General features: G+C 35.2%; 2 protein-coding genes across 2 annotated transcripts; both read right to left on the bottom strand.

The window, feature by feature from the left end:
- Nucleotides 1–5,301: 5,301 nt before the first annotated feature.
- On the bottom strand, nucleotides 5,302–7,917 carry LOC139852976 (large ribosomal subunit protein eL32z). Its single transcript, XM_071842335.1, has 4 exons — nucleotides 7,861–7,917; nucleotides 6,385–6,483; nucleotides 5,692–5,873; nucleotides 5,302–5,582 (listed from the first exon to the last, which is right to left on the bottom strand). The coding sequence occupies exons 2-4, from the start codon at nucleotides 6,472–6,474 to the stop codon at nucleotides 5,453–5,455; spliced, it is 402 nt and encodes a 133-aa protein (XP_071698436.1). The 5' UTR covers nucleotides 6,475–6,483; nucleotides 7,861–7,917; the 3' UTR covers nucleotides 5,302–5,452.
- Nucleotides 7,918–21,511: 13,594 nt separating this feature from the next.
- LOC139852251 (cytochrome b561 and DOMON domain-containing protein At3g25290-like) lies at nucleotides 21,512–23,882 on the bottom strand. Its single transcript, XM_071841488.1, has 3 exons — nucleotides 23,252–23,882; nucleotides 22,126–22,380; nucleotides 21,512–22,003 (listed from the first exon to the last, which is right to left on the bottom strand). Exons 1-3 carry the CDS (start codon nucleotides 23,864–23,866, stop codon nucleotides 21,710–21,712), a joined length of 1,164 nt encoding a protein of 387 aa, XP_071697589.1. The 5' UTR covers nucleotides 23,867–23,882; the 3' UTR covers nucleotides 21,512–21,709.
- Nucleotides 23,883–24,683: the final 801 nt, after the last annotated feature.

Consider the following 24,683-nt stretch of genomic DNA (forward strand, 5'->3'; position numbering starts at 1 on the left):
CTCTCTCAAAATACTCCTAACTTCATACTTGATCATCTCCAAGCATTTTCCCCATCATTTAGCTTCAATTACAAGCCTTAAACACCATAAGAAAACTCTTTCAAGAACATATCAAAATAACCACCCATTTGAAGAAGTTTACTTCCAACCTTTTGATCTAACTCCACCACTCTTTGATTCCAAGATTATTTCTTATCTTTTGCAGTAACTTTGTCCAAGTAACTTGAGGTAGTAACCTTGTTCATAATCTTATTCAATTCATATTCATATAGCTATCTTATTTTGTGGTATAAAATTTTAAGAACAAGAACATAGTTTGAATGATTTCAAACTTGTTCGCAAACTAAATAGATCCTTCTAACTTGACTTTTAAAACACTTCAAGACCTATAATATATCATAATGATATGCTAACCTAACAAGATATAACTTGGTTTTACAAAGAACATCTTAAAAACTGAATCTACGTCGTCGGAGTGCAACCGGGGGCTGTTTTGGGTTGGATAATTAAAAACCATCTTGAACTTTGAATTGGAAGTTCATGTTCTGGAAAAATGATATTTCTTATGAATATGTTAACACATAAAAATTTCATGGTTTAACTCAAAGTGTAAGTATTTTTAGAAAAATGATCATTAAATGTTGTTTTTATGATGGAAAATGATCACTTTCATAAGTTTCACCAAAGTTTGACCTATAACCTATGATTTCGAATACAAACTAAGGTATTTTCAGTTCATATTCTTAAAATTGGACTCGATCCAAGGAAGTGGCAAGTTGAACCAACAAAAACGGAGTTGTAATAAAGAAACTACGACTAAAACAAGATTGGGTATCCGAAGCTAGTTTAGCTACGAAAATATTTGGAGAAAAAGTAAATTAATCATATCTTTTCTAATTAATATGATATTTTATATACAATTACTTATGATTTGATTTTATATATTTCAGGATCACCCGTAAACAACACGAGAAGATTAATCATAAGACCTCATGATTGTACGCAACACGTCATTTGACAACACGGTACTTTATGTACGCAACACGTCATTTGACAACATGGTACCATGGGTCGAGATTAATTCTGATCAATACGAATACGATGGGGTCTTTATTTATTTTATTTAAGCAACTAATTGTGGACCACTAACATCGGACTGCTAACTATGGACTAAGAAAATATTAAAAGTATTAAAAGTATATATATATATATATATGTAACGATTACTTAAAAAGAAAATATGTTGATATATTATATATATGGTTAGGTTCGTGATATCTATCGGAGACCAAGTCGAATTAAATACCTTCAAGGCAAAAGTGAGTTTCATTTGCTCCCTTTTTTATTGCTTTTGCAATATATATTTTTGGGCTGAGAATACATGCGCTGCTTTTATAAATGTTTACAAAATAGACACAAGTACTTAAAAATATATTCTACGTTGAGTTGTACCACTGGCATATTTCCCTGTAGCTTGGTAACTACTATTTACATGGGTATTGTAAACGCGAATCCTGTTGATAGATCTATCGGACCTGACAACCCCAACCGGACTGGTCGACCAGTATTCAACGGTTGCACAGTACTTCATTTTGGTGACTACACTTGGTACGGTGTAGTGAGATTTCATAATAAAGGGAATATGCGACGTTGATTAAATGTTAAGTATGGTTACCAAGTACTCAACCACTTAGAATGCTTTACATACACTTGCGAGTGTATTATGTTTATGATTATAAAATCTTGTGGTCTATTAACATATTGAAATGATTGTTATGATAAACCTATGAACTCACCAACCTTTTGGTTGACACTTTAAAGCATGTTTATTCTCAGGTACGAATTAAGTCTTCCGCTGTGCATTTGCTCAATATAAGGACATTACTTGGAGCCGATCATCGCAATGGGACCAAATGTTGATGAGTTCGTCCAGGTGGATTAGGACGGGTCCTTTCAGCTGTGAAGGTATCGGCTGGAGAGTGATACTCGGAGGGACTGCCGGTTGTAAGATCTGAGGCTGGTTGGTAAGAGGGAGACTTCTTGCTGGCCTGGCCTCCATTTCCATTTCTTCGTCGACATCATCACTGTCATACGTCAGTGTTCGCCGACTGTGTAACTGCCCTTCTTCTCGCAACTTTTTGATAACAGCGCGTATGTTATCATAGTTGTTGAGTATGAAGGTTTTATCGATTAGCGGTGGTGGTTCCGAATCATTCCGGTTTGTAGTTATTGGCATAGCAGGAGTGATAGGTGTCCGTGTTCCGGTTTCAGGTTGATCTACCTCAGATGGTAGAGAGGAACCGGGCGGTGGATGATCAGATTCCGCCATGATCTTGCGTTTTTCAAACAAAGTAAGTATTGAAGTGGTGTCCCACGGATGGCGTCAATTGTTTGTACAATTCTTGGCACACCTTGTTAGCTGAACAAGGAAGTTGGGATCTGATCACTAAATGGACGATATGGGGTGATAAGATGGTGGATGTATGCTTGTTGGCGATTCCCCGAAGGTAGTACGAAGGTATCGTACTTTACGCCACCAAGATACGGAGGTAACTCATTGAGAGTGTTTTATGTATGAGTGATTATGACTGAGTGTCTATGCTTGTCCAGGGATCATGCTCCCTTTATATAGAGTTAGATAATAGCCTTGTCATCAGTTTTCTAGGTAGATTCAGTCTTCGAGGCAATCTCTGATGAGACAAAGGGGACTTTCCCTTCGGCTGACTGTAATCTCTGGTGGTCCAAGAAAGTTAGCCTGCAGCATTCCTCTTTTGTCATTTGGATGTTAGTGGTAACGAGTTTGGTCAACCCGTTAACTCCTCTCCTTCAGTCTAGGTGACCTCGTGACCTTAGAAGAGGTCCCTGTCCATTGGTAACCGTGATCCCTTCGTCAATACTTTCCTTCGTTACGATTGCTTCGTATGACGGAAGTAGATTTGTACCAACTCTGAATATTGGAATTCTTATTTGATGGCATTCTTCTTCTGTCCTTTGAGCGCCATTATTTGATTTCACGGATATCCCGCCTTCAGTTTGTATTTGACATATGCGTTCTTGTGATCCAACCTTATGTCATCTATCATCGTTAGGCGTGATACCTTCGTTAGCATAGCTTTCCGACGGGGGATACACTATTACAAACACGGCATAAAATCCAAAATTACACATGCTTCGAAGTGAAGTAACAATAATCAAATTTTGGTTGCACTTTTTAAAAAATTAAGAGATTCTAGATGTCACAAAAAAAAAAAAAAAAAAAAAAAAAAAAAAAAAAAACTTGAAGTACTCTGGTTACAAAACATTATATAATCAAGAGACAAACAAAGTAAAAAAAAGTCTAACTATACATTATAAATGAATAAATATGGAGTAATAAATATGTAAATTAAACAATGATAATGACAAGCCTAACGGCATTTAAAGAATTTAATCTCCGTTTCAATAATGTCCAGCCAAAAACACAAATCATTAAATTTGACTCGTGAATGGAAAGAGAGTGGGCACCGATCATTCTATCAATTTTGCTCTCGATGAGATTGAAACGTTATTTTATCAAATTTTATGATATTTTTATAGCAAAATACATGCATCCATAATTAATTTAATATTCTTGCTTTGCAAATACACTTATCAAACCTAAAACTTGGTGTTTAAGATCTGAGTGCATAATTTAAGAAAAAGATGATTGATCGATTCCAGCAGTTGTGCAAAACCGATTGAAATCTGGATTCGTGAGGGTGTAAAACAATCAATTGACATATCTACTCGACAGTGGCGGATCTAAGAAAAATTTTCACCGGGGGCGAATTTTTTTTTTTTAAAACGTAGAGATTTTTTTTTTGGCAAACTATAGAGGTTTTGGGGCAAAATTTGGAGGTTTTTGAGCAAAATTTGGAGGTTTTTAGGCAAAATACGAAGGCTTTGGAGAAAGATATGGAGGTTTTGGGATAAAATATGAAGGGTTTAGGGAAAAACAAAATTCCACCGGGGGGCAAAATCGAAAAACCGAAAAAATTTGCACTAAAATTTCGAAATTCACCGGGGGCGGCCGCCCCCCTCCTTAACACTTTGGATCCGCCTCTGCTACTCGATCTAGATTAACTAGTATCTAGGGCGATGAGCTCCGATGAAGTGATCGAAATTCAATTGAAAATGAGCAAACTTATGTCTGAGATGTGATTTTGGGAGAGTAAGTTGCAGTTAGTGAAGTTGTGTGCAATGAATAACCCAAGAAGATCTATTTATAGGCGAGAAAGTTTGTTACATAAGTGGCTGATGTGACACCATGTAACTTAGTGTGTATAACAATCTATCCTGAATATTCAAACTGATGTAGCACAAACGCTCTCACGTGTGCCACTGCCTACATATTTTGAGGCACGTGCGCAGGCTATCGGATATCACACATGTATGCCCAAGTTAAAGGACTTACGTGTAAACACAACCTAAGTTGTGCCATAAGTGTTTCTTCACAACGACTCTTTTCCGACCAAACCCTATCCGTCATTTCTTGCCGGCATGCTTTATCCAAAACCTTTCCGTTTATCCTTTCGCTTATGACGCAAACCTGCTTGCTCAGATCCTTTCCGGCACGGTTTATCGTCCTTACCAGTCCCGGTTATTTGTAAATGAATGATCCGTGTACCAAAATAAGTATTATTTGATACAGATCACGGCGCATATTTTATGCATATACATATAAACTAACTCTACAGCTAACGAAGTTAACTAGTACAATGTACGATTACAGATACAAATCAAAAGTCCACAATTTTCTGTTGGACCAATTCAAAACTCAAAATATCTGTAATTTACAGTTACAGTTATAAATCAGAAGGTCGACATTTTTCTGTTGGACCAATTTTCTGTTGAACCCAAAACAATTTCTATTTTCGATTGTGGTTAGGCAACCATCCTACATCTCAATCGCCACTTCAACTGGATAAGAGGAGCCGATATAGTCCATCTAATTAACTAGATCTACTAATGCTAGGTCCCAAATTATATCCGTAAACACTTAAATAAGCAAACCAACTTAAAATAAACTAAAAGCAAACCATGATTCAAAATCGAGGCCAGAAACTTTCAAAATCTTGCTATCTTTGTCTACATTTGATGTTATATCAACAAAAAAGTAGTAGCATCTAGGTACAAAACATGTTAAAATTCCATAACATCGGACGGTCATTATAGAACAGTAATTTGACAAACAAGCAACAGTTAATATAACCGCATAAAGAAAACGTCATATGGTAATGGCGTAAGCATAAATAAAAAGGATAATGCGCTAACAACACATGCTTGCAAAATTCATTTTATCAGTAACATAAATGATTAAGGTCTGGGTAACAAAACTACAGACGTACAAGATTTAAGTTTCGAGAAGATAACCATACGAAGTCTGTTAAAATCGAAACGAAAAGAAACTAAGAAGCGAGATCCATGTCATAGCTTACTCGTCTTCTTGGCTGCGCAACCTGGCTAATTTGTTGGTGACAACTACATCCAACTGTGACGCACGCTCAACAATCTCTTTCCTCTTACGAGTAGATACATTGTGTGCTATCTCAGCACAATATGTCCTGAATAAATATCAAATTCACAAAACCAATTAACAATTATTATATTATAGATTACAGAAATACAGATGTAATAAGGTTATGACTACATAAGTGGTGGAATGAAATTAACCTGTTGTGCATCATTAAAACTTCCAACTCCTTTGCATTGTGAACGACAAACTTCTTGAAACCGTTTGGCAGATAGTGACGTGTCTTTTTGTCTGAGCCGTACCCGATGTTGGGCATAAGAGTTACACCCTTAAACTTCCTCCTCACACGCGAATCAATACCCTTGGGTCTACGCCAGTTTTCCTGCACAAATGAACATCTGAGTAAGGTGCCACTCACTTCAACTATCTTAGTAATATGTTGTATAAAGAACTAAAATCAAGCTAAAAGATGAAATATGCTAATAACGGTAACAGGGTAAACTGAAAACATATGTAAAGAGCCATTGATCATGTATTATGAAATACAAGTTTTATCACTGTTGTAACACCAACCAACACGATGTCAAAAAGATTAAAAAACTTATCACCTAGAAGAAAACAGATTAGAAAAAACACTCTTTTAGTGGATTAATACATAATGTCACGCAACTGCTCAACAATAAACAAAAGTTATGTCGTCAGCTTATTACATAGCAGCCACATAAATTCAATTAATCTCAATTTCATATGATAAAAACTCAGGTAATTATTTAATAAATGAACTTGTCACATGATGTATACTTGTAAAGCAATCGATCCTAGATTGAAGATTGCAGGTAACGCAACTTACGGTCTATGTCAATAAACATTAGGAACAGCGTAAACTTATATACCTTGACACATATCTTCCAATCACTGTGAGGCCTCTTGAACTTCTTGACACGTTTTTTGACGATCTTCTTATCAAGCTTAGGAACTGCCATTGCTTATACCTAATAACAATCAACCAAAAATATTAAAGCTTCCAATCAGCAAGTAACTGAACAGCGAAAATGTGTAGCAAAATATAGCAGGATATAGTTATAGTTATTATACTAATTAAATATTCATTTCAAACTAATGATTTAATATCCATATCCAATATCCAATAATAATAATAACAACATTTTTTACTATAACATTGGGGACATATGTTGTAACTTTAAATTCTGATAAACAGTATCTTCACGGACATATGAAATTAATTCAACTTACAGAAAGATAAAATAACACAAATTAATTCAAGGTATCAGGTTATATCATCCATTGAACACAATTTACACAAACATAAGTAAAAATGAAATATTATGACAAAGTGATTCAACTTACAGGAAGATAACATATATATATATATATATATATATATATATATATATATATATATATATATATAGGGGCAGGATCAATGGGGAAGTAACCAATCGGGGGGAAGCGGGGGGAAGCAAAATTTTTTTTTTTTTTTTGTTTTTTTTTCGGCATCAAGATCACACGAAAATATGAACATTTAGAAGAGACACTTCGTGATGAATGTTATTATTTAGGCGGAAAAACGATCGACAAAAATAACATTCAAGATAATATTGTTCGTGAAGAATATGAACGTTTTTTTTTCATGTTTTGTGAAGTAAAATTTAGCCCGATTTAGAGTTTAGGGTTTAGGGTTTGGTGTTTTGGGTTTATGGAATAAACCCAAAACACCAAACCCTAAACCCTAAACCCTAAACTCTAAACCGTTCGTGTTAAAAACTCAATCTAAATCCTAAATCTAAACCCTAAATCTAAACCCTAAACCCTAAATTTCTAAACTCTAATATAACCCTATAAACCCTAATATCTAAACCCTAATATCTAAACCCCAATAGCTAAAACCTCAAAATACGCTCGAAAAACACGATAATTGTTATATATTACTTCTTCGAGCGTTCCCCGCCAAAATAAAAACATTTATCACAAAGTGTCTCTACTAAATGTTCATATTTTCATCTCATCTATAATGTTCGTGAACAAATTTTTTTCAAAAAACGAAAAAAAAAAATAATTTGATTCCACCCGCTTCGCCCGAATGGTTACTTCCCTCGTGATCCTACCACTATATATATATATATATATATATATATATATATATATATATATATATATATATATATATATATATATTATCATATAGTAGTAAAACAGCAATAACAATAATAACAGTGTAAAGAGGGTCAATTGTAAAGACTAAGCTCAAAAAGTATGAGCTAATTCAAAGAAACTAATTAACCTAGATCTAGAAGGAACAATATAAGTTTTAAAAAAATGAAATTGATAAGAAAATTAAGGAAGTGAACCTGCAAAATTGAGATGTGAGGCGGCGTGAGAAATCTGCCTGGGCTACGAGAAGTAATGCAGCAATTCTAGGGTTTAGACTTTAGAGATACAATTCCACGTCTATTGATGGGCCGTAAAGTTTATGTTGGGCCGTAAAGTTTATGATGGGCCTAAGCATCCTAGCGTATCTAGATGCCTTTTTTCATCAATTTTATACGTTTGGCCCAAGTCGAGCCCGTATTTGATATTGTTCGAGCTTAGGGATGCTAATGGATGGAAAAAAAACTCACGCTTTGCGTGTATTCGTACTCTTGATGGACGGGTAACTTCAAAAAAGTTTACCCGTAGGTACATGTCAGGGAAAATTTTGTAATTGTTGATGGATCGCGGGAGGGTGATGGATATATAATACCCGTGACGAGTAAAATTCACCCTATGAATCCGTGATATCAGTTTGAGAAACCCTTGGGTATACCCTCATTTACCCGCATAGATATATTTAATTGCACAGTAATTATTTTTTATAAAAAAGGCAAAATTTTATTGGTATACACAATGTACATATATATCTAAGCATACACACATACATAGACCTAAACAAAAGCTATAATCTTCTACCGAAACTTGGCTTGAGTAGTATGAGGTGTGATTCAACTTACTGCCAATCCAGATTCGATTCTCTCCACGCAAAGAGTTTTCAAACTTTGATGGTACTGACAACATTTTTCTTTAATAACGAGGCCTCCAACCCTGACAACATTATTCTTTAATAACGAGGCCTCCAACCCTTTTTACATTTATTCTTTAATAATTTTATTATTCGTTTTCTACAAAATTTTATATATGCTTTTGCAATAATTAATAAAAGTTTCAAATTACGTGTATTTTATTTAGTCTTATTATTGAATATTAATATTAAATTATTTATATTCAGTTTCATATGAATTGTTGTATTTTTTTTTTTTTTTTACGTTTACTCTTTATCGTTAAAGCATTTTAGTTAAAAACATATAGTTAGTTATATACAACGAAAAGCTTTTCGCCTACAACAACATGCGATTTGACCTCCCGCTTGTTAATTTTCATATATGTATGACAACCAACAAAACACATGATTAAACATTTAAAGGAATGAATAATCTAAATTTTAAATAAAACTTTGGAGAGGTCTATATATTGGTAATGGTACAAACTATAAAATTCGACCGCGCATTGCTGCGGTTATATTTGGATATATGTTGTTTAGTACCTAATATATTTAATAGCTCGCGTATTGTGATGGAACATTTTAACGTCTTTTATGAAACTAATATTGAGCGAAAAATGTTTTTTTTTCTAAAAAAAGCTCTGTTTGGAATATAGTTAGTTGCGTTTTGTTCGTAAAGTTGTTTCGAGTTGAACGATCACTATCTACATATATATAACTTTTTTTTTTTTTTAAAAGCTCCGTTTTGAATATATAGTTAGTTGCGTTTTATTCGTAAAATTATTTCGAGTTGAACGGTGACGACAGAAAAATTTAACTCGAGTCGGGAAAAAAGATAAATTCCGTTAAAAATTTGGGTGGATTTTATTTAGTGTTTATTTTGTTAAATCTGAAAGTTATATTTGAGCCCCTAAAATTCGTGGATGTTTACAATTTGAACCCTGAAATTTGATAATATTTACCCTAAAGTTTGAGGGGGTTTGACACTTCCTTCCCCTAGTAAAAACGACATATGGTATCCAGAGAGAGATTGGGGCTAAACGACCAATTTTTTTGTGACTATTAGTAGACATGGAAATTAATTGGAAGCCTTTGACGTTTACTTTGAAAGGAACGCCCCCAAAATTTCCTACCAATCGTCATGCTACCATCAACATAACATCATCCGCTTTTCTTAGATTCGAACGCAAGTAAAACATTATGTAACCACCTACTTTTAATTGCATTACACGTCTTGTTGTTTATTTTCGAAATAAAACAATCTTACGCAGCAAGAATCTCGTAACTATAACAATTCTAAATAAAATATTCAACAAACACGATTTTATGATCTAGCAATTCGATTCTTCAAAGACCTTATAACCAATTTAAAATACACCGACCTCAAACAAGTATAACAAATATGACTACATTCTAAATCGACTAACTATTCAAATCAACACCACGCAACACCGCATAAGAGCAGTCACCCGATACATGTAACGACCCGTCAAAATCGCTATTGACGCGGCACGTTAATCATTGATTCCACAGTGAGGTTTTGACCTCTATATGATACGTTTTGATAAAATATTGCATTCATTAAAATAAGTGACTTTCTAAACATAGAAAGTTATAAACATGTGGGCGAGTGCTTAGGTATAAGCAAAACCCCGAAATACATAAGTCTTTAATTTACAGGTTGACATCACAGTCCAGTTATTTATTACACAACGCAGTTTTATTTTGAATGCAATAAACTTTGTACAAAGCATGAGAGACTCCATGCAGGCAACAAGCACATCACAGCGGAAGCATTCTAAGGACCTGAGAATAAAACATGCTAAAAAGTCAACACGAATGTTGGTGAGTTATAGGTTTAATTGCTCGAGTCATAAACATATATAAAGATAGACCACAAGATTTCATCAAAAGTTTATCAATAGATTCTACGTAACAGAGCACCCTGGTAACTAAACTTAATGCTATAGTGATAATTACCCCATTCGTTTTAATACACGCAAACCAACGTGTCTTAAACTCAAATAACATACGTCCGTTAAAAGGCTAGCGCTCTAGCTCGGACGGGGATGTCAAGCCCTATGGATCCATATACAATTATTCGCGCCCACCAGTCCATATCCTATGTACTGGCAGCTACTAGTTACCAAAGCTAAGAGATTTTCGGTTTAACTCAGTGTAGAATTTAGTATGTACTTGTGTCTTATCGCGTTTAAAATAAATTGCATGTATTCTCAGCCCAAAAATATTTAAAGTATTTAAAAAGGGATCTATAACTCACAGTTCAATATTGCGATTCAATATTGTAGGCAAATTGCGTAGACGTAATGATGGTAGACGACTGTATGGTTGGCCTTGGATTCAAGAACAATACCCCGAATAATACCCAATATTTCCTTAGCTTAAAGCGGTTTGAAACCCGAATTAAAAACACCCTCGTATATACCTTATTATTATTAAACTTAAATTTAAAATTAAAATTATAATATAAATATAAATATTGAGAGATAAATGTGAAAAAAATTCGTCGAACGAACTGCGTATTTATATTACTTTTCGATTTACTGTAGCTCATGCGATCGCATGAGTTTTCAGTGTTTTTGCCATGCGATCGCATGGCGCCCTTTCTGTTTTTGTTTGTTTGTTCGCCGACATCAAATAGTATTTTACTGTAGCAAATAGTGTTTACTGTAGCAAATAGTGTTTACTGTAGCAAATCACTGTAGCAAAGTCGTTTTCACTGTAGCACTGTAGCAAAATACGGTTCACTGTAGCAAATAGTGTTTTACTGTAGCAAATAGTGTTTTACTGTAGCAAATAGTGTTTTACTGTAGCAAAGTCATTTTTACTGTAGCAACTAGGGTTTTACTGTAGGAAAGTCATTTTTTTACTTGTACATATATATATATATATATATACATACATATAATTGTTCATGAATCGTTGAGAGTAATCAAAGGTAATTGTATATATGAACAGTTCTAAAATTTTGAGACTCAATCTAACAGACTTTGTTTAACGTGCCAAAATAATAAATCGTATAGAGAATTGGTTTAAATTAGTTGAAATTTTCCGGGTCATCACAGTACCTCCCCGTTAAAGAAAATTTCGTCCCGAAATTTTTGAGTAGTACCTGTTTCATGAGCGATATCAGTGAACAAATGTGGATACTTTTGCTTCATTTGATCTTCACGTTCCCAAGTAAACTCGGGTCCTCGTCTTGCGTTCCAACGAACTCTAACTATCGGTATTTTGCTTTGTTTTAATTGTTTGACCTCACGGTCCATGATTTCGACAGGTTCTTCGACAAAATGGAGTTTATCATTAATTCGTAATTCGTCAAGAGGAATTACGACATCCTCTTCAGCTAAACATTTCTTCAAATTTGACACGTGAAATGTGTCGTGAACACTACTAAGTTCTTGCGGTAGCTTTAATCGATAAGCAACTGCTCCAATTCTTTCGGTGATTTCAAAGGGTCCTACGTACCTAGGACTTAGCTTTCCTCGTTTACCGAATCGTACAACGCCTTTCCAGGGTGACACTTTCAACATGACTTTGTCGCCCACTTGAAATTCTAGCGGTTTTCTTCTTACATCAGCATAACTCTTTTGGCGACTCATGGCCGTTTTCAATCGCTGTTGTATTTGAATGATCTTTTCGGTGTTTTCGTGAATAATTTCTGGTCCAGTAAGTTGTCTTTCTCCTACTTCACTCCAACAAATAGGAGATCTGCACTTTCTACCGTAAAGTGCTTCAAATGGTGCTGCGTTGATGCTCGTATGATAGCTGTTATTGTATGAAAATTCTGCCAACGGTAAGTGTCGATCCCAACTGGTTCCAAAGTCAATCACGCATGCCCGTAACATGTCTTCCAATGTTTGTATTGTTCTTTCACTTTGACCATCTGTCTGTGGGTGATAAGCGGTGCTCATATCTAATCGAGTTCCCAATGCTTTTTGTAATGATTGCCAAAAACGTGATGTGAATCGGGTGTCACGAGCAGATATGATGGAGATGGGTACACCATGCCTGGAAACTACTTCCTTCAAATATAGGCGTGCTAATTTCTCCATACTGTCTGTCTCCTTTATTGGTAGGAAGTGAGCTGATTTAGTTAGACGATCAACTATCACCCAAATAGTATCATGACTACTTCCAGTCCTTGGCAATTTCGTAATGAAATCCATGGTTATTCTTTCCCATTTCCACTGCGGAATTTCTGGTTGTTGTAGTAATCCTGACGGCTTTTGGTGCTCAGCTTTGACCTTTGCACACGTCAAACATTTGCTTACATAAGTAGCAATTTCTGTCTTCATATTAGGCCACCAATAAAACTTCTTGAGATCGTGGTACATTTTCCCATTTCCTGGGTGAATTGAGTACCTCGTTTTGTGTGCTTCATCCAGTACTAGTTGCCTTAGATTACCATGTTTTGGTACCCATATCCTATCAGCAAAATACAGGGTTCCATCGGCTTTTACTTCAAGCTGTTTTTCTAACCCTCTGCTTATTTCGCCTTTTTCATTTTCTTCTTTTAAAGCCTCCAACTGTGCTGCTTGAATTTGCTTTGTGAGATCAGTACGAATTGTAATATTCAAGGCTCGGACCCTAAGAGGTTTTACTCTTTCTTTTCGACTTAGGGCATCAGCTACAACATTAGCCTTTCCGGGATGGTAACGGATTTCACAATCGTAATCGTTTAACAACTCTACCCAGCGACGTTGCCTCATATTGAGTTGTTTTTGATCAAAAATATGCTGAAGACTCTTATGGTCGGTGTACACTGTACACTTGATGCCATATAGATAGTGTCTCCATATTTTGAGTGCAAAAACTACTGCTCCAAGTTCCAAATCGTGCGTCGTATAGTTCTTTTCATGAATTTTTAGTTGTCGTGAGGCATATGCGATAACTTTTGTGCGTTGCATTAATACACATCCTAAACCTTGGCGCGAAGCATCACAATAGATCACGAAATCATCATTTCCTTCCGGTAATGACAAAATGGGTGCAGACGTTAACTTCTTCTTTAATAACTGGAATGAGGATTCCTGTTCCGTGGACCAATCATACTTCTTTCCCTTTTGAGTCAATGTAGTTAAGGGTTTGGCAATTCTAGAGAAATCTTGAATAAATCTTCGGTAGTAACCAGCAAGACCTAAGAATTGGCGGATTTGTGTTGGAGTCTTCGGTGTTTTCCATTTACTAATGGCTTCGATCTTGGCAGGGTCAACTTTAATTCCATGTTTACTGACAACATGACCCAAAAACTGTACTTCTTGTAACCAGAAATCACACTTCGAAAATTTTGCGTACAATTCTTCTTTCTTGAGTATCTCTAGTACCAGTCTTAAGTGTTGCTCATGTTCTTCCTTGTTCTTCGAGTAAATCAATATGTCGTCGATAAAAACAATGACAAATTTGTCTAAATACGGTCTACAGATGCGATTCATTAGATCCATGAATACTGCTGGAGCATTAGTTAATCCAAAAGGCATGACTAGAAACTCATAGTGACCGTAACGGGTTCTGAACGCGGTTTTAGGAACATCTTCTTCCTTCACTCTCAGCTGATGATATCCGGAGCGTAGATCAATCTTAGAATAAACACTTGATCCTTGCAATTGATCAAACAAATCATCAATCCTCGGTAATGGGTACCGATTCTTGATCGTTAATTTGTTTAATTCTCGATAATCTATGCACATTCTCATAGATCCATCCTTCTTCTTGACGAACAGAATAGGAGCACCCCAAGGTGAAAAACTAGGACGAATAAATCCACGGTCCGATAATTCTTGCAACTGGTCTTGTAATTCTTGCATTTCTGAAGGTGCAAGTCTATATGGAGATCGGGCTACAGGTGCAGCTCCTGGTATGAGATCAATCTGGAATTCTACACATCTGTGTGGAGGTAGCCCCGGTAATTCTTCTGGAAATACTCCGGGATATTCTCTTACAACCGGCATGTCATCAATGCTTCTTTCTTCAGTATCGATCTTCTTTACGTGTGCCAGAATAGCATAACAACCTTTTCTTATAAGTTTCTGGGCCTTCATACAGCTGATAAAGTTCAGTTTTGAGTTGTTCTTCTCCCCATAAATCATTAATGACGTTTCATCCTTACGAGGGATGCGGATTGCTTTCTCAGCGCAAACAACTTCCGCTCTTGTTTTGGACATCCAGTCCATGCCAACGATTACATCAAAACTTCCTAATTCTACGGGTATCAAATCAATTTTGAAGGTTTCACCAGCGAGATTCATTTCGCAACCATGGCAAATTTTATCGGCTTTTATCAGTTTACCATTAGCTAATTCAATAGTATATTTATCGTCTAGAGGTAATGATGCACATTTTAGTTTAAAACTAAAGTCTTTACACATATAACTTCTATCAGCACCCGTATCAAACATAATAGAAGCTAGTTGATTATTAACGGTAAACGTACCCGTGACAAGATTAGGATCCTCACGTGCTTTACTGGCACTAACATTAAATGCCCTCCCACGTGCGGGTTCTTTGTTCTTCTCCTTATCAGGGCATTGATTTATAAAGTGACCAGACTTCCCGCATCCATAACATTTCTTGACATCGGTAGGTTTTGTCTTTACTTCAGAAACGGTGGCATAACAATCTTTCGCCACATGTCCTTTCTTGTTGCACTTATCACAGACCACTTGGCAATAGCCTGCATGATGTGTGTAACACCTTTTGCAGAACGGATGAGGTCCCTTATAGTTAGGACTTGCAGTTGCCCCATCTTGTTTACCTTTAAAAGTTTCTTGTTTCTTCAAGTGAGTACTTTTGCCCTTATAGTCTTCCCATTTCCTCTTTCCTTCAGTTGTCTTGACTTCGGTAATTGGTGCCTTAATCGAACTCTCTGTGATCTGGTCCATGAGTTGGTGTGCCATTGTCATGGCTTCCTGCATCGTATTCGGTTTGGACGATGTAACATTTCCTTTGATATTGATCGATAAACCGTCAATATACATTTCTATCTTTCGTTTCTCGTTTGGCACCAATTCGGGACACAACAAGGCTAGTTCCATGAAACGCTTTTCATAGTTATTGAGATTCGCGCCGATAACCTTCAGATTACGTAACTCAGATTCCATTTTTCTGATCTCGTTTCGAGGACAGTACTCCTCGATTAGCATCTTTTTCAGTTCTTCCCAAGAGATATCATATGCCGTATCTATTCCTTCTGCTTTAGCATAATTGTTCCACCAAGTAAGTACACCGTCTTGCAACGTACACGAAGCATACTTTGACTTGTCTCCGTTCGCACAATTACTGATTTTGAAAACGGACTCCATCTTTTCAAACCATCGGGTTAGACCGACTGGTCCCTCGGTTCCACTAAACGTCTGTGGTTTGCATCCTTGAAAAGTTTTGTATGAGCATCCGTTTCGTGAATTTGTGTTTACGGCTGCTGCTTTAGCTGCTGCTTCGGCTGCTGCTTTTGCTGCTTCGGTTGCAGCAATTCTTTCATTCACACGTTTCTCGACTAGTTGCTCAAACTCAGCATCCGACATTTGAGACATGTTTCTTCAATAAACACAACAGATATAATTTAATCATATAGAATATTATAGGTAAAATGAGTTGTCAATAGTTAATCGTAGCATATTAATAATATGAACCGATTATTATAAAAGCCTTTTCTTCTTATTAGCATTTTATAATTATTTCTAGGGTATTACCTACCCGTTAAGTTCATACATAATAGCTAGTACAAGGAATTAACTACTAAAATCCTAATAATATTCCACTATGAAAATTATAGCGAGTTACTACATTATTATGTAATAATAATAATAAGAAGTAGTAATAATACAAATAATCATTCCATGCATTTATTATTAATAAACCAAAATAATACAATACCATACAATACTGATATTTTACATATGCTTATTTTACATAACAAGATAGAGTAGCACACATAAGCAATAAAATAGCGCATGGAAGATTTATAGTTGCGAGGTCGTTCATTCAGAACTATCAGAAACTTCTTCCCATTTGGTTCTCTCTGCCAATTGTTTGTGTGCACATGATCCGACAGACATTCTAGCAGTGTATTTTATTTTTAGTTGGGGTTTTGAGGTACCCGTTGCCTCAGTGGGTTTAATACAATAAGGGTGGTTACGGATCGAATGGTCCTGTTCTTTTTTAATAATTAAGGACATTTTATTATTGTGGTTGTTTTTATTATCTATAGCAAGTTGGAATTTCTCCTTAGTGATCTCTTTTATTTCATTAGCGAAATCCTCCTCCTTACTGATTTCGTCTGATGACGAACTGTCTGAGTCATGTGTAGGAGAATATGATGACGAACTGCAAGAATATGTACCGGTGGTCATGAACCGAAATCTGCCAGGCGTAATCGGCACAACCCGCCCGTCGGCGGTATATCTGGACCAATGTCCATATTTGTTTAGAAATGGACGATCCTCGTTTACTCCAGGGATCATGGGTCCATGCCAACGATACTGTGGCTCCGAAAAACTAAAGCTGGGTGGAGCTGGAACCTCCTCTGGGTTTACCGGGAGTTGAGATTCCCCGACTAACACAATTTCTTCTTTAATAGGTATTGGAACGCCCTTTTCAGTTGTGGATAGAATAGATTCAGTGTCCGATTCCGAGTCGTACAAAATGATAGGATTAGAAGAAGTCATCTATCACATAATTGAAACAACAATTACGTTAGCATATAAATATATCACATATAATGTTTTTGACCAAATAATAAGCAAAAATCAGTAAAAACAGATATGGTCATAGTCCAGACTCACTAATGCATCCTAACAATTACCAGTTAAACACACTAATGTAATTTCTGGTTCCCTATGACCTCAAGCTCGGATACCAACTGTAACGACCCGTCAAAATCGCTATTGACGCGGCACGTTAATCATTGATTCCACAGTGAGGTTTTGACCTCTATATGATACGTTTTGATAAAATATTGCATTCATTAAAATAAGTGACTTTCTAAACATAGAAAGTTATAAACATGTGGGCGAGTGCTTAGGTATAAGCAAAACCCCGAAATACATAAGTCTTTAATTTACAGGTTGACATCACAGTCCAGTTATTTATTACACAACGCAGTTTTATTTTGAATGCAATAAACTTTGTACAAAGCATGAGAGACTCCATGCAGGCAACAAGCACATCACAGCGGAAGCATTCTAAGGACCTGAGAATAAAACATGCTAAAAAGTCAACACGAATGTTGGTGAGTTATAGGTTTAATTGCTCGAGTCATAAACATATATAAAGATAGACCACAAGATTTCATCAAAAGTTTATCAATAGATTCTACGTAACAGAGCACCCTGGTAACTAAACTTAATGCTATAGTGATAATTACCCCATTCGTTTTAATACACGCAAACCAACGTGTCTTAAACTCAAATAACATACGTCCGTTAAAAGGCTAGCGCTCTAGCTCAGACGGGGATGTCAAGCCCTATGGATCCATATACAATTATTCGCGCCCACCAGTCCATATCCTATGTACTGGCAGCTACTAGTTACCAAAGCTAAGGGATTTTCGGTTTAACTCAGTGTAGAATTTAGTATGTACTTGTGTCTTATCGCGTTTAAAATAAATTGCATGTATTCTCAGCCCAAAAATATTTAAAGTATTTAAAAAGGGATCTATAACTCACAGTTCAATATTGCGATTCAATATTGTAGGTAAATTGCGTAGACGTAATGATGGTAGACGACTGTATGGTTGGCCTTGGATTCAAGAACAATACCCCGAATAATACCCAATATTTCCTTAGCTTAAAGCGGTTTGAAACCCGAATTAAAAACACCCTCGTATATACCTTATTATTATTAAACTTAAATTTAAAATTAAAATTATAATATAAATATAAATATTGAGAGATAAATGTGAAAAAAATTCGTCGAACGAACTGCGTATTTATATTACTTTTCGATTTACTGTAGCTCATGCGATCGCATGAGTTTTCAGTGTTTTTGCCATGGGATCGCATGGCGCCCTTTCTGTTTTTGTTTGTTTGTTCGTCGACATCAAATAGTATTTTACTGTAGCAAATAGTGTTTACTGTAGCAAATAGTGTTTACTGTAGCAAATCACTGTAGTAAAGTCGTTTTCACTGTAGCACTGTAGCAAAATACGGTTCACTGTAGCAAATAGTGTTTTACTGTAGCAAATAGTATTTTACTGTAGCAAAGTCATTTTTACTGTAGCAACTAGGGTTTTACTGTAGGAAAGTCATTTTTTTACTTGTACATATATATATATATATATATATATATATACATACATATAATTGTTCATGAATCGTTGAGAGTAATCAAAGGTAATTGTATATATGAACAGTTCTAAAATTTTGAGACTCAATCTAACAGACTTTGTTTAACGTGCCAAAATAATAAATCGTATAGAGAATTGGTTTAAATTAGTTGAAATTTTCCGGGTCATCACAATACAAAACATGCAAACAAGTATAGAGCATAAGTGCATAACACAACCAACAGTACGATAAATGAGACAAAATTCGTTAAAACCTTAAACCAAACAATTCCGACAGATAGTCCAAGTTGTGGTATCGTGACATGTAATAATGTTGCGAGAAAAAAGCTACGACCAAAAAAACCGCAATCAATATTCACGACTTGAATTCGCGAACCACACTGAAATTCAACGAGCAAACAAGATTCAAAGGCAACTACATATGATGGTATCAATAACTCTGGCATAACGGTAACCATTGACTAGTAATCAAAACGATTGCCAAGAAAATGAAAGTTATGCCACTAACCACCATCTAACACCACAACGTGGAACTACTCGAATCCACTAAACAAAAACTGGAAAGTAAGAACACCGAAAACCACATTAAAACCCAATCAGAACAAACCTACCACCACTTAAAAATCACGTAACAACTAAAAGAGACTACGAGATAAACCACCATCCAAAAACCACCACACAATAACCACCACTAGAATAGGACAACATAAAAACTACCATCCAAATACCAGCATACGAAAATCACCACCCGAAAGCCACCACCTTAATTAAAATCATCACTCCAAAACCAAAACGAGAACGGATCACCTTAACTAAAATCATCACCCGAAAATCAAAACGAGAACGGATTGGACAACCTAAAAACCCACCGCATCAAATTAATACACTAAAACCATAACCCGAAAATAATTCGGGTTTAGATCTTGCTAGGTCTACTGGATCTGATTTGACAACCCGATCAGGTCAACATGACCCAACCCTAGTTGCCACCCAACAATGACATGTGACAACAACTATCTTCGGTATCTTGTTCACATTTCTTGTACCAAACATCAAGCACTACTACTTCTAATGGGACACGTTATATCCTTATTCAGTACTCCGTATTCAAGAAACATCTTAACTTAATTTTTATTCTTTCTTATATGTATATCACATCATCATATCATATCATATAATATAATATATAATAAATAAAAATAATAGAAAATAAAGCCTTAGGATACCAAATCCTTTGCCAAATAGTATATCCTTTCACCCACAAATCTCAGATACATAGACAATTAGACATAACATACCCTTTGTCGTGAAACTTCCATCATTGATTAAGAAACCTCTCATGATTTGCGTGGGTTCCATCATTTAAAGGGTATAATTGCCTCTCAAGAATATATGAATGTCAACGTATTAAGTTTTGGTTTACCAATTAAAATGTTAATGAAGAATATATGTCACTAGATTCGTTTATTTGATGACAGGTTTCATATTTATTTCTATTTCTGTATATTTATATTATATATTTATTTACAGATTATAGATAGATGTAAAGAGAGAGAAAAAATTTCTAATACACGAACTTTAATCTATTATTGATTGATGTCTTAGAATCTTATTCTAACACAAATTCATCACTAAAAGCTCTTTTCAATAAAGTTACAAAAGCAAAGTGAACAACAATTGCGGTACTAATATTAATTTGTAACATGGCTCAATGAGATTGGATATACTAAAGACATTTAAATTTAAAGTGAAAGTCACTTTCATAACGTTAACATACTAAAATACCAGTACTACAAAATTAACCCATAATCAAATAAGTGGTAAACCACATGTTCGATAAATCTTAAGAACGTACACTATAATGGAGAAGCTAATCATAAGAGAGTTGGGACCAATTAAGCATGCACCTCATAATTCTTATCTAACTTGATAATCATGCACTACCTAAAGGAATAAAGCACAAGTAACTTTTGTCATCATCATATTTCAAAATTACATTAGCAATAAGCTGACTAATAAAATTAAGATTTTTCTGATGTACGGTGCAGTTTCCTTTGGAAACCCACTAGACCCACCCGAAAGAATCGGATGCCGAAAAAGTACTTTCACCGGGTCCCCACACATGTGACAGGAACGACCATCATCCCACTGCCACAAGAGTTGTAAATTCTTTCCGCGAATGGGGATTGAACTTGCACCTATTTTATGGCAAAGCTTTCACATTGCACGTCCCAGCTTCAGAGTTATCGAGTACCACTAGCTATTGATACATTGATTGATTTTTTTGATGTAATTGTGACATTATCGGTTAATTATTAATTTTGAAGTGACAATTATCTAATTGTTCAATACAAATTTGCGTATTAATCACATCACTAAAGGCTACGTTTAAAAATATTATAAATTTTACACTAGAACTGTAAGATTTTTTATACGCTCGGCACTATCTAATCCCGTCCTTATTAGAATGATTCATCATGACACCTATGTCGAAGAACGGTGTGAATGATGTAACTCGAAGGAGTCGAAGGCGTGCACTTCCAAAACTAATGACATATACAAGGTGAAAAATTAGACCTATTTACAGTTTATATAATCTAATTGTATTCATCATGCACAAAAAGTTATATCATGATGACTTATGTGCCAAATAAAATGATATGATTGATGCAAATATAAATAGTGTGCATTGAAACTAGATTACACAAATTAAGGTCCTCAAACCCCTTTATGTATATTACATTACATATTACATAATACAACCATATGTAACTAAAATAATAAATAATGTGGCCTATTGTACAAGAAGATCCAAGAAGAAAAACTCACCATTGAAGATAAACATCAAAGGAAATTCAAATTATGGTGCCAATGGTTGATGATTGTTGTCATAGGCTTTAGTGGGCTTATTGGATTTCTTCTTAAAAATCACAATCCATGTGATAATTTCTAACAACAAAGCAATTACACCCAATGCAGATATCACAATTATGTAGGCTGATTTCCATTTGTTATCCGGTAATAGTATATCAAGACCCTTGAATACATTGATGATGCCAAGAACAAGGATTGCGTACCCGATTCCATGATGGTAAATGTTCCAATAAAACCTGAATTTGTGATCTTTGTTTGGTCTCAAGAATAAAGCAAAAACCTATAAAGCATAACCATCAAAACTTAAATAACAGAATCAAAAATCTTAATTGACATGCTGCAAGTAGAAATGTACTAGAAAGAGAATAGAATCTATATGTTTGACTCTAGAAGTCAGATTACCTGAACTGTTGCAAGAGAAAATAGAGTAATCCCGATGTTACGATGGGCGCTGAATGTGATGCCCTTCGACTCGGATCCAAGTTTGAGTCCGGTTCCCCAGCCAGCAACCCCGATCGCATAAGCGGAAACTTGGCATAAAGCATGAAGGTAAAACCATGCTGGATCAGCAGATGGGAAAGTTCTAAGGTATCTAGCAATTATTATTCCAATAGGAAACAGAGTTCCCCAACTAACTGCATTCAGTATCCCATGAATCTGAAAACCAAAGAGAAATTATAATTCAGTGCTCATTTGAATTTGTTGCTTAATCAATATGATCTATGTAAATTTACAATAAAATCGCCAAATGGTGATTGGCCTAACGGTATTGAGGTGCCCCGACAAATTTTACGTGTTAGATGTGCTAGTTGTCTTTTTAGAAAAATCCAACAAAATCAAAAATGCATGTGAAATGGAAATTTTAGTAACCAATACAGTAAAATATAATCAAGCCTTTTAGAGATTCTTGCCATGTTATAAAACACACTGCAAAAGTGCAAAAGTGTTTTGCCTTAAATTTAAAGTTAAAGTTTTTGTTCTAAAGCAGCCAACTAATTTTTCAAACATTGAAAGATAGATTCCATTTGCCAAAAAAAACTTATAGATAGAATACTTAAAAATGCATTTAACTCTATTCAAGAATATAGAAAAAAGAATCAAAAAATTGGCTAGCTAAATCACTTAAATTATTACATAACACCACAAAATCTATTTACTAATTATCAAACAATAACAACACTACGGGCCTGTTTACTTCACTTAATATTCTGTTCTGTTTTTGTACAGTTTTTAATTCAGTAAATAAAATTGTTGTTTCTTTGTCATTTAATCTGGCACTTAATCTGAAAATTAGTCTGTTTTCAGGAGATAAAATCATACACCCCTCAAGAAAATGAAAACAAAGACAAATTTAGAAGGAAAAAAAATAATAAACAGCCCCTACCTGAACTAATCAAACATAACAAGTTTTTTTTAGTCAACTAGGTTGACTTTTATAAATTAAAATTAGGTAAGTATTTCCTAACGGATTATTGATTTTTTAACCAATTAATTTCTTTGAAAAAGAATTACTATAGTTAATACTCACGTTTCTCTTTTTAATTCCAGAACCAGCTGTGTCACTTCCACTAGTGCCCCCACTTAACAAATCCAACCGTCCTTTCGCCGCTAAATTCGCCGGCTGAAACGCATGTTTCACCGGAACACCATCCTCCGACACCGAGGGACCCACCTGCCACACCTGATTAACAACCGTCACATTTTTTCCCGGCAACACAACCGTCGCAAATATCTTCATCAATCCGTCACTAAACTCACCTCTTTTATCCATAACATCAAACGCCAACATCCCTTCATTAATATCACTATACGAACTTATATTATAAGTCTTAACAACCATTGAACCGTTTGATGATTTAAAAGCAAGTAAAGCTTGTGAACCGGCCATACCATAACCGGTCGGGTTTATAGCCCATGAGATCCAACCGGATGGCGTGGCCGGTTCAGCGAAAAAAGCGATTGAAAGTGTCGTATTTGTTGATTGACTTAGTGACCAGTGGATGTAGGACTTTATGTGAGGTAAGTCGTTACAATGGTTGTATTGTTTGTTGTTTGTGAATTTTTGGGTTGTGCACGTGAGTTGCGCGTGGGTGAATTGTGGTGTTGTGAAGAGTGTGAAGAAGATGAAGAAAAAAGGTGCCATTGATTGATGAAGAGGTTGTTGTGTGATTATGGTTTTTCAAAATTTATTTGAGTGTGTATTTATAGTAACGGTGGGATTACACGTCATCGGAATAAATATTAAATTGTCATATATAGCTTTCAAAGTTTCAAGTTTGGTGCTAGGTTGATATTGATACTCAAATAAAAGTTGGATCAGTTTAAAGGTTTGTTGAATGGATCAGTTTAAAGGTTTGTTGAACTTTTAAAATTTTTTGTACACACAAAATATTTAACAAGTATGTCTAACCAAACTCCTTATGACCTAACTAATTTCGACATGAATTTTAATAGATCTACTCAAATTTACTAATCTACCCTTAAATAACGCCTTACACAAATCTCTTGCTAATATTCATTGGTGGATATTTCTGGAACATAATAAAAAATTTAGGGCTAACTACTCATTTATTTCACTCAGAATTTTCAAATATATCACAAAATTAATTCACTAAACTCTTAAATTTCCAAATTGACATACTTATTAATTACGCTTTTATAATATGTACGGAAACATTGACATTAATGATCCTTAACATATGCTCTTAGGGCACAAATTAGCTATTTGTTGTTTCTGTTGTAATATGATAGAGACCTGATAGTGAATTAGTTCAAGCCGTATATAAATTTAAAGCTGATATTGATGGTCAAGTTGTTACTTTTGAGCGGATTCAGTCGTCTTCGGATCATATTTAACTCTTACCGAAATCAGTTATGTTAATTGTTAACCACATACTTGTACTGCTTTGTTACGTTTGAGCGGATTCAGTAGTCTTGTTGCTATTCTGTTATTTCTTGTG

This window comes from Rutidosis leptorrhynchoides, chromosome 6, assembly GCF_046630445.1.
Source record: "Rutidosis leptorrhynchoides isolate AG116_Rl617_1_P2 chromosome 6, CSIRO_AGI_Rlap_v1, whole genome shotgun sequence".
Taxonomy (NCBI): Eukaryota; Viridiplantae; Streptophyta; class Magnoliopsida; order Asterales; family Asteraceae; genus Rutidosis; species Rutidosis leptorrhynchoides.